The following is a 14,571-nucleotide window of genomic DNA, read 5'->3' on the forward strand; positions in this document are numbered from 1 at the left end:
GCTAAAACAAATTCAGAATGGCATTTATCTCTCTTGCATGAAAGTTGAATGCGCTAAATCGTGGAGAAATGATAAAGATACTAGAGTGCCTCTGGCAGTTTCTAACTTGAAACACAAGGCATCTCTGCTGGCATCTCCTTGTGTTCTCTCAGGGAGGCTGGCCAGTACTGCAACAGTGGATCAAGTGAAGCAGTGTAGCTCTTACCTGCAGATGGGGGGCCTGGGGGCCCTGGGGGGCCTGGACGGCCAGGTTGACCAGAAGGCCCAGGCTTGCCGGGTGGGCCCATAACTCCACTATCCCCTTTCTGTCCCTGACAGAGAGAAAGGCAGAGCCTGTTATGAAAGCACAACATAGCAAGCTTCCTGCCCCATTTACCACTAAATCAGAGATCACCTTGCACTTAAGGAGCACTTAACCAGCGGGGGATGCAGCTCCAGAGGTCTTGACCATCAAGCTCTTAATAAGCTTAGGGCAAGTGACATTTGAGATTGTGATGGTTACAAGTTTGCAGACCTTACTTCTTGCTCTGTCCTACAAATGTGGCACATGGCAGCTGAAAGGAACCAGACAAATCTACTCTAGGCCCCGGGCAGATGAGGAAATGGAGGCCTAGAAATGAGCTATTTTCACTCATTGGCTTCCCATTGCACTCAGGATAAAGACTTAGCTCTTTACCGCAGCCTGTGAAGCCTTGCATGGCCAGGCTTTCCAGCTTCATTCCAGCCTTTTGGCCTTTTTGGTCTTCAAGGGCACCATGTCTATTATCCCCCTTTTCAAGACCCTTCTCTCTGCCTCAAAATCTCCTCCTTCCCCCTAGCCTAGTTAACTGTCACTCACCCTTTGGCTCTCAGCTCAAACGCCCTATGGCAAAGCCTTCCCTGACCTTCCTGGACAGAGTCAGTTCACCCCACCATAAGCTCTCATAACCCAGCCTGTTTCCTTCATGGCATTTATCTCAGATCATAGCATATGGATTATTTGTGTGGTCATTTCATTGATGTCTCCCCATGAGACACGCACACCCTACGGGCTGGAATCTGTCTAGCTCGCCTCCTTTCCCCAGATGAAATGAGGGAGGACAAAGATGCTAGAAACACAAAGGTAGGCATCTTTGCTGATCTGTAAATCCAGAGGTTTCACCTTGACCTCAAGACTCTGGGTAACTCATGTCATTGCTTTGTACCTCAGTTTCGTCATCTTAAAAATGAGACCAGTAAATTTACACCCATATAGGTTTGTTGTGAGAGTAACAAAGATCTCAGAGGTGAAAATGTGGTTTGCACAGAACGAAGAGCTATGTGGGGCAAGCCAATTATCACAGCAACTGGCCTGGTTCCATGTGTTTCACATAGTTAAACAAGTCCTGGTTTATTAAAAAGGGCACACCTGTGGCTACAGCCGTTCCATATGGAGTGTCCTCTTTTCTGCCTATTCTGGGAGCATCAAGAGCAAAGACTGGGCTTTTCGTTCTCCCTCAGGGCTGCCCTTAGGAGTCACCCCGAAACCAAGGCTGGTGCATGCTATTGACTCTTCCCCTGAGCAATTTGCTAATTGTCTGCTCTTGCCTCAGGCCTAATCAGAGCAGTGATTGACACATGACATTTTTGGCCTGGTTCTTCTTACTACACTTGCGCCTTGGCAGGCTTGCCCACCTGATGAAATGTAATATTTCTCAAATCTGGGGAGCAGGCATGCTTGGGACTCCTTTCCAGCCACAACGGTGACAGGTGACCTGCCGCCTTGTCCACATGGCACTGGGAGCCCTCTTGGTAATGTCCAAGGAGTTCTTGAACTCTGAATATGGGATCTGTGAGGTCAGAGTTTATTTCTGATTTCATGTTTATGGAGGGAGTTCTTAAGCCTCAGCCCAAGCTGAAGCATTCCCTGTAGTAACTAAGCTGGGTCCCAGCATGGCAAAGGAAGTCACACCATCTTAATATAGCCACAGTTCAGGCTTGTTTTTCTAACGGCCTTGTCAGCTGGCTCTGAGCACAGGAAGTGCCAAAGTTTGAAGGAGCTGGAAATGCGCCTTCATTCTGACACCAGCAGTAATGGAATATTCCTCTTATCAGCCATCGCTCAGAATGAGCCATATCTCTATCAGCAGGAATCACTGAGTAGAGCTTTCCAGGAAAGGCATTCTTTATTCCTCATTTGCCACAAAGTTGGGTGATCTCTCTCAAGGAAATTGTTTCTCAGTTACTGAAGATTTTTGCTTTTTGTTTTTCATTTTAAACAGACATGGCAGGAGAAGATTTTTTTCTTTTTTTTTTTGAGAGATGGAGTCTTTCTCTGTCACCCAGGCTGGAGTGCAGTGGCGTGATCTTAGCTCACTGTAACATCTGCCTCCTGGGTTCAAGCGACTCCTGCCTCAGCTTCCCAAGTAGCTGGGACTAGACACGTGCACCACCATGCCCAGCTAATTTTTGTATTTTTTAGTAGAGGCGGGGTTTCACTATATGTTGGCCAGGCTGGTCTCAAACTCCTGACCTCAGGTGATCCGCGTGCCTCAGCCTCCCAAAGTGCTGGGATTATAGGCATGAGTCGCCATGCCCAACCGAGAAAATTTTTATAATAAAGTCAGCAGCTGCTTTCCTGGGCTTGCCCGAAGGCAAGTCCTGAAGCATGAAAGTATCTGAGAGAAGTCATGTGGGGAAAGTTGGTCTCAACTCAACTCTCTGGATTCTAACCCTGGCTTTGAAGCTGACTTCGTGGAGGGGTCTTGGGCAAGCAGCTCCACCTCCCTGACCCTCAGCTTCCTTGTGAATAACCTGAGGAGACTGGATTAAGTGGTCTCTGTAATCCTTCGGGCACAGAAATTACTATCTGAGATCCCTTCTGAATTTCTGATTTTTGGCTTTGGATTGACTTAACAATAACTTTCAGAGACTCTCAGCACTACTGGCCAACAAACAAAGAGTATGTAAGACTCTAAGCTGGGAGATTAATTCATGATAAAAACAAGTACCGCAGCAGGCTTCTAAGGCTAACAACTTGCTATCTGCCAACTGGAGCGACACCAACACGGAGGGTTTGCAGCATCCTCGGGTTGTTCACAATGTCTTGTCGAAAGCTTGGACTCACTTCTCTAACTTCTCTGAGCTCCCAGATGTGGTTTTGGTGTAGCTTTTACGATTCCAATGGAATCAGTCTCAGCAGGCTCAATAAATGGCCTTCCTGGCTTTGGTTATTACCGGGAACTAGGAAAAGACAAACACTGCCCAAGACAGAAGGAAGCCAGGAAGCTTCTGGAACCCCAAGCTTAAAATATTATGAATGGAATTCATTGGGACGGGATAAAGTGATACAAGAAAAGATTTCTCCCCCATTTTTTTTCTTTTTTATCTAAGCCTACTGTTAAGAAACTGGTATCTGTGGCATTATTGTGAAACCATGACTCTGCTACCCATGATCAAAGTTTGAAAACTGGACTGGAAGACTGTAACTTTGAAAGTTACTGTGCAGTCTCCATTTTCCAGGTTGGAGCCTGTGTTCTTTCTAAATTGATTGGAAAAAGGCCAGAATTGGCTTCATAGTGTTATTATGGTTCTGAACCCTGGCTGCACATTAAAATCACATGGAGCTTAAAAAAAATAACCAAACCCATGCTGAAAGTTCATTCCAGGTCAATTAGATTATGGTCTTTGGAAAACAAGGCCTAGGCACTGGAGACGAGAAGTGGCAAGCTTGGAACTACAACCATTGCACCTGATGTGAAGGAATCTGTACATCTGTATTTAATCACCGGCCCCACCCCCAGGTGATCTTGATGTAAGATTAAGTTTGTGGGCCACAGATATAGCCTAAGGAAATAAGTAAAAGAATGGAAAAAGCTTCTGTCCAAAGATGTTTACCTCTCAGGATTATATATAAGACAGCCAAGGCTGTCTCTAGAGCAGTCATGTCACATCACATGGCTTAACACAAGAGCTTTCTGACCAGGGGAAGTTCAGAATGAACAATTGCCTTAAGCATGTTAATAAACCCAAGAAAAAAGGTCACTTACAAATTGGAGGCCTGAGTAGGGAAAAACCACCCTATTGTTGAGACCCAGAAGACCTCTTAACAGCAGGAAAATATCTAGGCTCGTCTTTAAAACTTCATTTGTGTCTGGGACACTGAAGCATAAAATAGGTTTTCTGGGTAAATGACCATATCTGCCTTCCATTCCTAGCTGCTTTGATTAAGACAGACTTGTTTTTATGAACCAAATATCTACTCTTGCTTCTGGCCTTGGCACAGTTCTAATGGAGCATCCTATCCCATCCACTTCCAACTATGGCTAGCCTAGAGATGCCAGCAGCTTCTGGAAGTGGTGCTGCTCCTGTCTGCTAGCCCAGAGGACACTGGAGTCTAGGTCTACAGAATATCTCTGATTAAAGCCACCTGCCTGCCACTCCACACACAGCCAGGTCAGGAAGTTCTGACCTCAGGTGGGTGGTAAGCCCTGGGATCCTTACCTGCTTGCCTCGTTTTCCTGGTCTTCCCGTGGGTCCTCGGTGTCCTGCTATCCCAGGTTCACCTTTTGGACCCATTTCACCCTGGAAAGAAGGAAAGAGAAGCAAGAGAGGACTTAGGGCATGTGGAGTGGGCACATCTACACAGGTCTAGCCAGTCATGGGCTACGATGGCAGTCTACTTGATCATTCTGAATCTATGCCAGCTGGGCTGTCCTGGAAGGTTGGGAGAGTGATGAAGTCATGAGAAAGGCAGACATGTCTTTCAAGGAAGAGGAGGGAAGGAAGAAGGCAATTCTAAGTGGGTTATCTGTTACCTGAGAGGGACAGGTGTGGAGCAGCACACATTTTGATGGCCAAATAGGAAAGACAAATCATCACCCAGAACAGGCAGTGAGAGGCTGGGGCATCCAGCACAGCATGCCCGTGCTACTTACTACAAGCTGTCTGGGAAAACGCTTTCCGGGAAAATGCTTTCCTTCTAGTTGCAATTTTATGTTGTGTTTTCTTATGTGTTGTTTTTAGCACAAATTCAAATCTGGAAGTTTTTAAATGATTGGACACAGTTTTGCCAACTGTCATCTTTGGGAAGTTTCTACTCATTTAATGACTCTTCCTTAGGATTATGTGCTTGCCCACTCTTAGTAAGCATTGGTTTGAGTTCCAGCTCACTGCCATTTGATTTAGATGAAAGCTCTTTTGTGGGCAGAGATGTTCCAAACATATGTTCAGATATTCAATATAATTATTGAAAAAGGCATGGAGAACAATGGAAACAATATTCCTGTTTGTAAAGCTCTTTGTTGAATCATCAAAACCCAATGTACTCATTGCAGAATTTCATAGTTTAAGGCCAATATTTCACAAAACCCATTTCTCCATCTTAGTTTCTCTCCTTCTTCCCCATTTTCTTCTACATGGATTCCGGCCCCACTTACTGTTTCTTTGGGTCATGAACCCACAGGGCGCTTCATTCCTATCTCCAGTAATCCCTCAACAGCCCAGAATGCACCACCAACAAGAAAAATTTAGCAATAGCAACCATGAGTGTTAGTCAGCAGCCAGTTCCCATGAAGAGCTGCCCAGCCACTCAGAGAGAACAAAAAACACCCAGGCACTTTTTAACGCAGCAGTCGGAGGAGGTATAACACAATGCAAAATTCCCGGGAACACCTGTATATGGAAAGGATCAAGCGTAAAGCTCTGAAATTATCTGTCACCTCAGCCAGTGTGTCCCTACCCAAGCCACCAATGTCTTGTTTCACAAAGAATTGTTCTTAAATCTATGATTTCTTTCCAACCCACGCATCCTTCAACATTCTCTAGGGAATAGGAGAGTGTGAGAGGATAGGATGGATGCTACATGGCCATGGAGATGTTTGCAGTTTTTCCCTGGCTGTTTAGAGAGGCTCAGGGATGTCTTTACAGCTGGACGAAAACAGCAGCACAAGCAGAATTTTTTTTTCAGGGATTGTCAGAAGGAAGTGTGGCCCTTCTCTACATTGGCTGGGAAGCAGTCAGGAATTTCTTGATCTAATTTCTCTCCCAAGACCTAATTGTGGTCATCACATCAGCTCTATCTTAAAACAGCCTGTCATAAAAGGGGAAGACAACTCTTCAGATGGGAAGTCTAGTAAATGGTGCAGAGGACAGAGAAGCTGCCATACTTAATTTTACAGTAATTTATTATTCTTTGACGTTCACTGTTGCCCTGAATGAAAAGCTAATCTAAACATTTTTAAGTAAAACTGCTTTTCCTCTTTTAACATTTCCATTAATTTGCTTATATAATTAATTTTCTTTAAGTTACCTGAAATGGACTCCTTTTTTATTAAGCCTTGTCCCAAGCAAGATATCCATTAAATATTTAACTATTTATTTATTTATTGAGACAGGGTCTGCCTCTGTGGCCCAGGCTGGAGTGCAGTGGTGCAATCATGGCTTACTGCAGCTTTGACTCCTGGGCTCAGGCCATCCTTCCGCCTCAGCTTCCTAAGTATCTGGCACTACAGGTGCACACTACCATGCCCAGCTAATGTTTTGTATATTTTTCTTGATAGAAATGCGATTTCACCATGTTGCCCAGGCTAGTCTCAAACTCCTGGGCTCAAGCCATCTGCCCACCTCGGCCTCCCAAAGTGCTGAGATTACAGGCATGAGGCACCATGCCTGGCCAATATTTAACTATTTAAATACAAAATTTAACTATTAAAAAATGTTAGCAGTCTTCAGTTCAAATACTTTTGTGTCCTTCTGGCAGTATGTGCATTGCCCTTGAAGAAGGACTGCAATAAGGCACAGTGACCTTAAGCTAAAGACACCCGTGCCTTACACTGGGGCCTGTGTGCTGAGAGGGGCTTTGACCCTTGTGGCTTAGATCTGAGTGCCTTGTGAGAAAGGTTTCTGCATTTGAATGGGACCACAGCCCTCTAAGAGGTAGGAAAAGCAAAAAAGCAAAAACAAACAAAAACCCAAAACCCAGATGGGTTGTCCTTTTCTTCCAATTGAGCTAGAGGGAGGCCCCAGACCATCCCGCCACCCTCTCCCCAGGGTGAAAAGCAGCTTTCTTCCCATCCCAAACCAGAAGTTTCCAGGGTTAAACCCACCATCCCTGCCTGATAGACAAGGAGGCAGAGCTCTTTTTGTTGTGCTTGGAGGACCTGATATTTTTACTGAGGTCTATTTTCACTACCTCAAGGTTACTTACTTTCTGCCCCAACATTCCAGGAAATCCTGGGAAACCCTGTGAAAAGAGCAACAAACACTGTGACTGCCTCTGAAATAACACCTGAAACGGCTGTGGACAGGCTTGGTTGGTCATTTTCAAGATAGAGGCCTGTCCATCAGTCCATCATCAGTCCACAGATGGGGGTGGATGGGGGTGCTACTTGCATTGACATTTCTCATTTCTATGGAAAGATTTTCTCCATTACCTTTTCTCCTTTGGGACCCAAGTCACCCTTTTCACCTCTGGATCCCTAGGAAGCAACCACAGGACAAAGTCAATGAGTTAATATCTTGGGAGGGAAATTCAAGCATTTCAAACTGAAAAGCTCCCTAAAGCAAAACCCTCATTTTACAAGTGAAGAAATAGGCTCAGAGATATCAGGAGACTTGTCCAGGGAAGGAATGCTTTGTGATCTACTTTTTGTTGAACCCCGAAGACCTCTTGCATTCATAAAGGAAAACTCACAGAAAATTCTGGGCCCCAAATCCTCTCTCATCCTGTAGGAAATTTGTCCACAGGTTGATGCTGGTTTTGATTTGGTTTTTGGCCAGGTCAGAAGGTTGTGTGGTGGAAGCTTGGCCTAAAGATGTGCATCACCAATTTCCTCCAGCACCCCATGCAAACTGTGCTTGTTGTCCACCTGGCACGACCTTCATTTGCTTATGTGCTCCACATGAAGGGCCTCTGCCTCTATGGGGAGCCCTTCTCTTACCAGCTTGCCCTGTTTCAGGAGGTCCCTCACTTCTCTCTCAGTCCACTGACAAAGGGCGGGGAATAGCTGGGGATGGTGGCTTCAGTTGCAGACTAAAGAGAGACCTAGGCCCATCCTCTGCACGACTCTGATTCCAGAGCCAGTAGTCCAGACCAGGCTCTGGAACACCATCCCAGAAAGGCACTAACCTTTTCCCCTCTGGATCCAGGGTAGCCCTAAAAGAAAGCAGAAGGTACAGTTACAATCAGCCCTGTAGAACTTTTGAGTTTGGTGCAAGAATAGGAGGAATCCCTGACTGTGGTGGTAAGGTGTGTCTCCACATTGCACTGTGAGTTTTAGTGGGGTTATAGCACCAAACACAAAGATGTCCCAGAGGGTTGTGGTTATACCAGGCCTAAAAGGAGCATTGCTCTTATCACCCTGCAAAGGCCTGATCAAAGGTTTCCATCTGCTCTGATGTCCAGAAGCTTGGTTCTTCCTGCCCAAGAGAACAGCAGGAATGGCATTCCTATGTCCCCGCATCCCAGGGCATGATGTTCTCCAAAGGGCTGGTAAAGGCAGGCTCTCCAATATCCATGACATTCCCTAGTCCAGGACGGCAGCCCCACCCAGTCCCTATGTTTGTAGACAGCAGCTGCTCCAGAGTCTTACAGAGAAGATCTGGGAACGTCCATCCAGACCACACACTGACCTTGGAGCCCATTGGTCCTCTTGACCCTGGCAAGCCCATCATACCCAGGTCACCTTTTTCACCCTGTGCGAATTAGAAGATAAAGAAGAAAAGACCCATGATGATATTTTTCAGAGAAACTGAACCAGGAGAGTCACAGGCAAGACTGGGAAGGAACTGGGGATATTAGAGCTGGCTTGTAAATCTGAGGACCCCAGTTGTGCCCACTTTCTCCCTCCCGGGGTCTCAAAGCTTCATACTCCACATTTCATTCTTGTGTTTAAGATGAAACATAAAATGAAAATGCCCAAGGTGTAGCAGATCTCCACACCAACTGCCCACTAAGATGTTGTATATGGCCATACTTGGTATTTTCCTAGCAAGGATAGTGAGAGAGTAGTGGAGGAGGCATGAGGGAACTGGGGCCTCAGAAAACAAGGTGTCAACACATGCAAAAAACATTGCCTGCTTTGCTCTTCGCATAGGAAGGGTCCTCAGAATGACTTGTGGTTGGGACTTCCAGCACCCACCCTTTGTACTAAAAATACTCTATACCAGTACTAACCAATAGAAATATAAAGTGAGCCGCATACTTAATTTAAAACTTTTAAAAGAAGTCACCTTAAGTAAAACTAAACGAATGAAGTTAATTTTAATAGATCTCCTTTAATCTAATTAATCTAATCATCTCAACTTGTAATCTATATAAAAATTATTGAGATATTTTACATTGTGTTTTTCATAATAAGTACTTGAAATCTGCTGTGTAATTTACATTTACATATCTCCATTCAGGTGCTAAATTTTCATCCAAAATATTTGATCTGTATTTAGAGATCGTAACATTTATAGTTGAAAAAGCGGATTCATACATTCAAATTGCTCCAAAAATACTTTAACGTTTTCAAATAACTGAATTTAGTAAAGGTTTTGAAATTTAAAGAGTTAAAATTTAAAAATTCAGTTCCACAGTAGCACTAGCAACATTCCACAGACTTGAGGGTCACATGTGGCCACTGGCTGCTGTGCAGGACAGCTCAGCTCTATGCAGAGGATTTTGAAAACATCCTTGGGACTTTTCCTAAGAGGACTGGAAACACAGTTTTCTGCTGCCATAATATAGCGAATAAATGAATCAGAGCAGATGGTGAGATCCACCTGCCCAGCTCTGACTTCTGCAGATAAAACTCCGAGCCATGCCTCTGAACCCTCTAGTCTATCACAACCAGTGAGAAAAACAGAGGCACAGATGGGGATGTGCTTGCTTTCCATAGCCTGACTGAGAAAGGAGATTTCATCAGCACTCAGCAATCCCTCTCTGAATGTAGGATTTCCATCCTTTAGCCAGCCAACACCACCCACTCAACTCTCCATTCCCTGCCAGGTCAGCATGACAGGCAAGAGCTTCCCAGACACAAACCCCTCTTAGGTCATCTCAGGGAAACCAGAGTGGGGTGCTAGTTCTTAGGACAAAGGAGAACCAGGGCCCCTATAGAAGAGGAGATCAGCCCCCTATTCCTCCTCCCACAGGAGCAGAGCTGTTGCACTGACCAAGGTCTTGCAAGCCAAGTGAAGGAGGAAATATCAAGGGCCCTTAAGCTCTCTTCTTCTTCCCCCTCTTGAAGAAGGGATTCCCTGACTATATGCCAGGAGCCAGGAAAGCCGCCATCTTCCCCCCTCTTGTTTTGATACCACATGAGCCCTGAGAGCATGCCACACTTACCCTGGGTCCTTCAGGGCCTGGCCAACCGATGGGCCCAGGCATGCCAGGAACACCTGGGGGGCCAGGTCTACCCTTCAAAGACCAAGAACAAAAGTCAGGGCAACCGGGTTTGTTTCTTTACTTCTAATAAATATGTCTTGTCTCTGGGGCCCAGAGGAGAGAGTGGAGTCTCTAAACATGGCTACTATGACCTTCATCCCCACTCTCCAAAGACTGACGGCCTGACAAGCCCTTGGTGTCACACTGTATCACCAAACAAGACCTTACTCTTCTCAAGAAATGGAGAGCGGTGAGAAAGGGATTCTAAACTTGGTTTTTCAATTTTTATCACTTCTACCCACCCCCACCCAAAAGTCCCCTGCATTCCAATGGGTTCTTCCCAAGGATGTGCTATGGAATGAGATAGGATTACATTTGGGGAGCAGTAGCAGATGTTGTCAGCACTCTTTCAAGGTCTTTTTGACCTGCTCAGAGTGCCCATCACCCAGAGGCTACCTTCCTTGCTGCTAACAGCTCATTTCTGCAACCTGTAACTGCGGTTTGCCCTTGAGCAGTTGGAGCTGCCCAGTAATTTATGTAACTCCCCTTCCTGCAGCCAATAGCCCAGCTCCCTTAACTTTGGGCAGTTGACACTCTCAAGCTCCCCCTAGAGGATCAGACTGCTAAATAGAAATAATGTGGACTTCACCTGATTCCACACCCTTGCCTAGCTTCTCCCATTCCCTCTACAGGCTCCTCCCGAGAGTGGTCCCATAATAATGTATTCACTTGCACATGGTACATGTCACCTCTGCCTCTGCCTAAGCCAGGGCTATGGAAGAGCAAGCCCTGCAAGAGAGAGTGGGTGCAGGTGCTAAGGGCCTATCTTGACCTTGTGCCCATTAGCTAATTTCACAGTTAGCTAGAGATGTGAAGGGCTCAGCCCCTAACCCAGACATGCCAAATGCTGGCATGTGTACTGGTTTCTACTGTTGCCTCCACATCCATGGCACACATCACTAATCCATCATAGTCCTTGTTAGGCCTGATCATGGACACCACAGCAGAATATCCTTTGACCATGGCCATGGAGACCACCCCAGCACTTCAGACAGCCGCTGTGCCTTGGCTATAGTTTTCATCTGTGCCCTAAAGAGTTGTAACTTTGTCTTGCAAAACTCTGTTTAAGGAATTTGTGGACAATGAAACCATTTAATAAACCATTTAACAAGAAATACAGTAATTTATATTTAGAGCCATGGATATCTTTCTTGGCCAAAGTTTTGCACCCCTGTCTATAATCAAGACCTAGAAATTCAGTGCCAGAATCCACTGACCTCAGCAAATACAATAGGCTGCTGATTTACTCCCTCTTGACACTAATGAGAGCCTTGATAACATGTGTTTGGTTGACTCAGAGTCACTGTGACCTTAAGTAACCTCCATTTATTTCAGCTGAGCCAAAAAGCAAATGCCATTTGTTTCTGTCTGCTCTGGCACTTTATTCAAATGTAATCAAATAGACAGTGAGAGTCATTCTGTGTCACTGGTTGGAGCTATGAAGGGTTTCTCTGATGGGTAGCAGAATGAGATGGTCTGGGGTTGGGGTGGGAAGTGAGAGGGGTGGAATTTGGCCAGGCTTGGCAGCCCCTGGAAGAAGTCTGAATGCCTGGCAGTAGCAGGCTCCTGCTCCTGAACAAAGAAGTTGACAGAAAGAGCGAGGTTACTACTGTCAACATCGAGACGGCAGCACCCTTGCTGTCCACCTGCATTGAGACGGCAGCACCCTCGCTGTCCACCTGGGTATCAGTGGCCACTGAAGTGCACTGCTGGTCCCCCATCCCTAGGAGCGCATGCACACACATGCACGTGGAGCCCATGTGACACTCACAGAACAGTGCAGACCATACCTTCCTTCCTGGTCGGCCAAGCTCCCCCTATGGATGGAGAAGACAGGTAAGGAGAGGCTGCTTTGGAAGAGACGTTCTGGAAGCAGAAGGCTTAGTAGAGCTGATGACTGGGCATGGCCATGTGACTCAGCTGCTTGGCTGCTGCTCATGGCCCCACTGACATGGCAGTGGGCTACGTCAAAATACACCAGTGGTAGCTCATAGGTGCTGCAGCAGCTCAGCCATCATGAAGCCCAGCCTCCCACACCAAAGCACATGTTTGGAAATCTCAACTAGGAAATTCTCAGTGGGACGCCCAGAAAACAGGCTGGAATTACCAAGAAAAGAGGGGTTGAAGAAAGTAGTGGTTCAGTTCATACCTTTTCTCCCTTTGGTCCTGTCTTGCCAGGAAGCCCCGGTGGACCCTTAATCAATCAAGATAAAAAGTGAAGAAAGTATATGTCAGTCTGAAGCTGTATGGGTGGGGAGGCTCTTGGTGCACTGGGCTCCTACAGCAGCAACCTCATTCTCTGGGCAGATGTAGGGCTCCAGGGACCCATGGAGGCTCTTCCTGTGCTCTCCAGCCCAGTCCCCTCCTCTGTTCTTCCTCCTGTTTAGCTTTCTCTGAGCTGTGTTTCCAGTGGCTCCATGGTTGCAATGCTTACATATCTACTCTCTGTGGTTTTGATTTTCTCCCTGTAACTCTTTTTTTGCCTAAAACACGCCAAGTGCTTGTTGAGAGCAACCAAAGTGTCTGAATAAATCCCACTTGCTGAAAACAAGAGGCTTCATCACCTCTCATGTCTTTTCAGTTACTCTTGCCAAACTTTCCTGGGGGCCTGACAAGAGACAAGTTAAGTTTTGCACATAGCAGCAGCTGCCACCTTGGAAATTCCCATGGTCAATTTGTGGGTACTAGGTGCCAAACAATTTTTGCCTTTCTTCAGCAGGAAAAAAGTCTTCTTTTTTAAGACACTAAGAATGTGGCAAGTAAAGAGTGCATTTTTGTCCATTGGAGAGGAGCCGACTCCAGCTCAGGGACCCTACAACTCACTGCATCAAAGCTTTGCACATCCACAGCCAGAATGTGCCTGCAAAATGCTCAGTCAGCTATTTTCCAAATTCTCCAAAACAGCAGAGAGGAAATTCATCAAAATTCCCCAGGCCCCCACAGCACCCCCAGGATCTGCAGGAGAACATGCAAAATGCAAAGCCTGTTTGAAACATGATTTCTTTCTTACTTTGTTTTTTATTATACTTTAAGTTCTAGGGTATACGTGCACAACGTGCAGGTTTGTTACATTTGTATACATGTGCCATGCTGGTGTGCTGCACCCATTAACTCGTCATTTACATTAGGTATATCTCCTAATGCTATCCTTCCCCCCTCCCCCAACCCCACGACAGGCCCTGATGTGTGATGTTCCCCTTCCTGTGTCCAAGTGTTCTCATTGTTCAATTCCCACCTATGAGTGAGAACATACGGTGTTTGGTTTTCTGTCCTTGCGATAGTTTGCTCAGAATGATGGTTTCCAGCTTCATCCATGTCCCTACAAAGGACATGAACTCATCCTTTTTTATGACTGCATAGTATTCCATGGTGTATATGTGCCACATTTTCTTAAACCAGTCTATCACTGATGGACATTTGGATTGGTTCCAAGTCTTTGCTATTATGAATAGTGCTGCAATAAACATACGTGTGCATGTGTCTTTATAGCAGCATGATTTATAATCCTTTGGGTATATATCCAGTAATGGGATGGCTGGGTCGAATGGTATTTCTAGTTTTAGATCCTTGAGGAATCGCCACACTGTCTTCCACAGTGGTTGAACTAGTTTACAGTCCCATCAACAGTGTAAAAGTGTTCCTATTTCTCCACATCCTCTCCAGTACCTGTTGTTTCCTGACTTTTTAATGATTGCCATTCTAACTGGTGTAAGATGGTATCTCATTGTGGTTTTGATTTGCATTTGTCCGATGGCCAGTGATGAGCATTTTTTCATGTGGCTGTTGGCTGCATAAATGTCTTCTTTTGAGAAGTGTCTGTTCATATCCTTCACCCACTTTTTGATGGGGTTGTTTGATTTTTTTCTTGCAAATTTGTTTAAGTTCTTTGTAGAATATGGATATTAGCCCTTTGCCAGATGGGTAGATTGTAAACATTTTCTCCCATTCTGTAGGTTGCCTGTTCACTCTGATGATAGTTTCTTTTGCTGTGCAGAAGCTCTTTGGTTTAATTAGATCCCATTTGTCAATTTTGGCTTTTGTTGCCATTGCTTTTGGTGTTTTAGACACGAAGTCCTTGCCTATGCCTATGTTCTGAATGGTATTGCCTATGTTTTCTTCTTGAAAAGAAGGGCTTTTATGGTTTTAGGTCTAACATTTAAGTCTTTAATCTATCTTGAATT

General features: G+C 45.5%; 1 protein-coding gene across 4 annotated transcripts in view; it reads right to left on the minus strand.

Annotated features, from left to right (window-relative positions):
• Window positions 1-14,571, minus strand: part of COLQ (collagen like tail subunit of asymmetric acetylcholinesterase) — a 77,514-nt gene that overhangs the window by 21,591 nt on the left and 41,352 nt on the right. For 3 of the 4 annotated variants that reach the window (XR_004437347.1, XM_033212725.1, XM_033212727.1), the window contains exons 4-12: window positions 12,540-12,584; window positions 12,181-12,207; window positions 10,292-10,363; window positions 8,590-8,652; window positions 8,087-8,113; window positions 7,392-7,436; window positions 7,166-7,201; window positions 4,462-4,542; window positions 206-311 (exon numbers count right to left, since the gene is read on the minus strand). Coding sequence is in view for 3 of the 4 variants with exons in the window: in XM_033212725.1 (XP_033068616.1) it covers window positions 206-311; window positions 4,462-4,542; window positions 7,166-7,201; window positions 7,392-7,436; window positions 8,087-8,113; window positions 8,590-8,652; window positions 10,292-10,363; window positions 12,181-12,207; window positions 12,540-12,584 (502 nt within the window). In the remaining variant the exon portion in view is untranslated. The remainder of the gene's footprint in view (window positions 1-205; window positions 312-4,461; window positions 4,543-7,165; window positions 7,202-7,391; window positions 7,437-8,086; window positions 8,114-8,589; window positions 8,653-10,291; window positions 10,364-12,180; window positions 12,208-12,539; window positions 12,585-14,571) is intronic. The other variant, XM_033212726.1, reaches the window with a different exon arrangement.

This window comes from Trachypithecus francoisi, unplaced genomic scaffold (assembly GCF_009764315.1).
Source record: "Trachypithecus francoisi isolate TF-2019V2 unplaced genomic scaffold, Tfra_2.0 Lachesis_group0, whole genome shotgun sequence".
Classification (NCBI taxonomy): Eukaryota; Metazoa; Chordata; class Mammalia; order Primates; family Cercopithecidae; genus Trachypithecus; species Trachypithecus francoisi.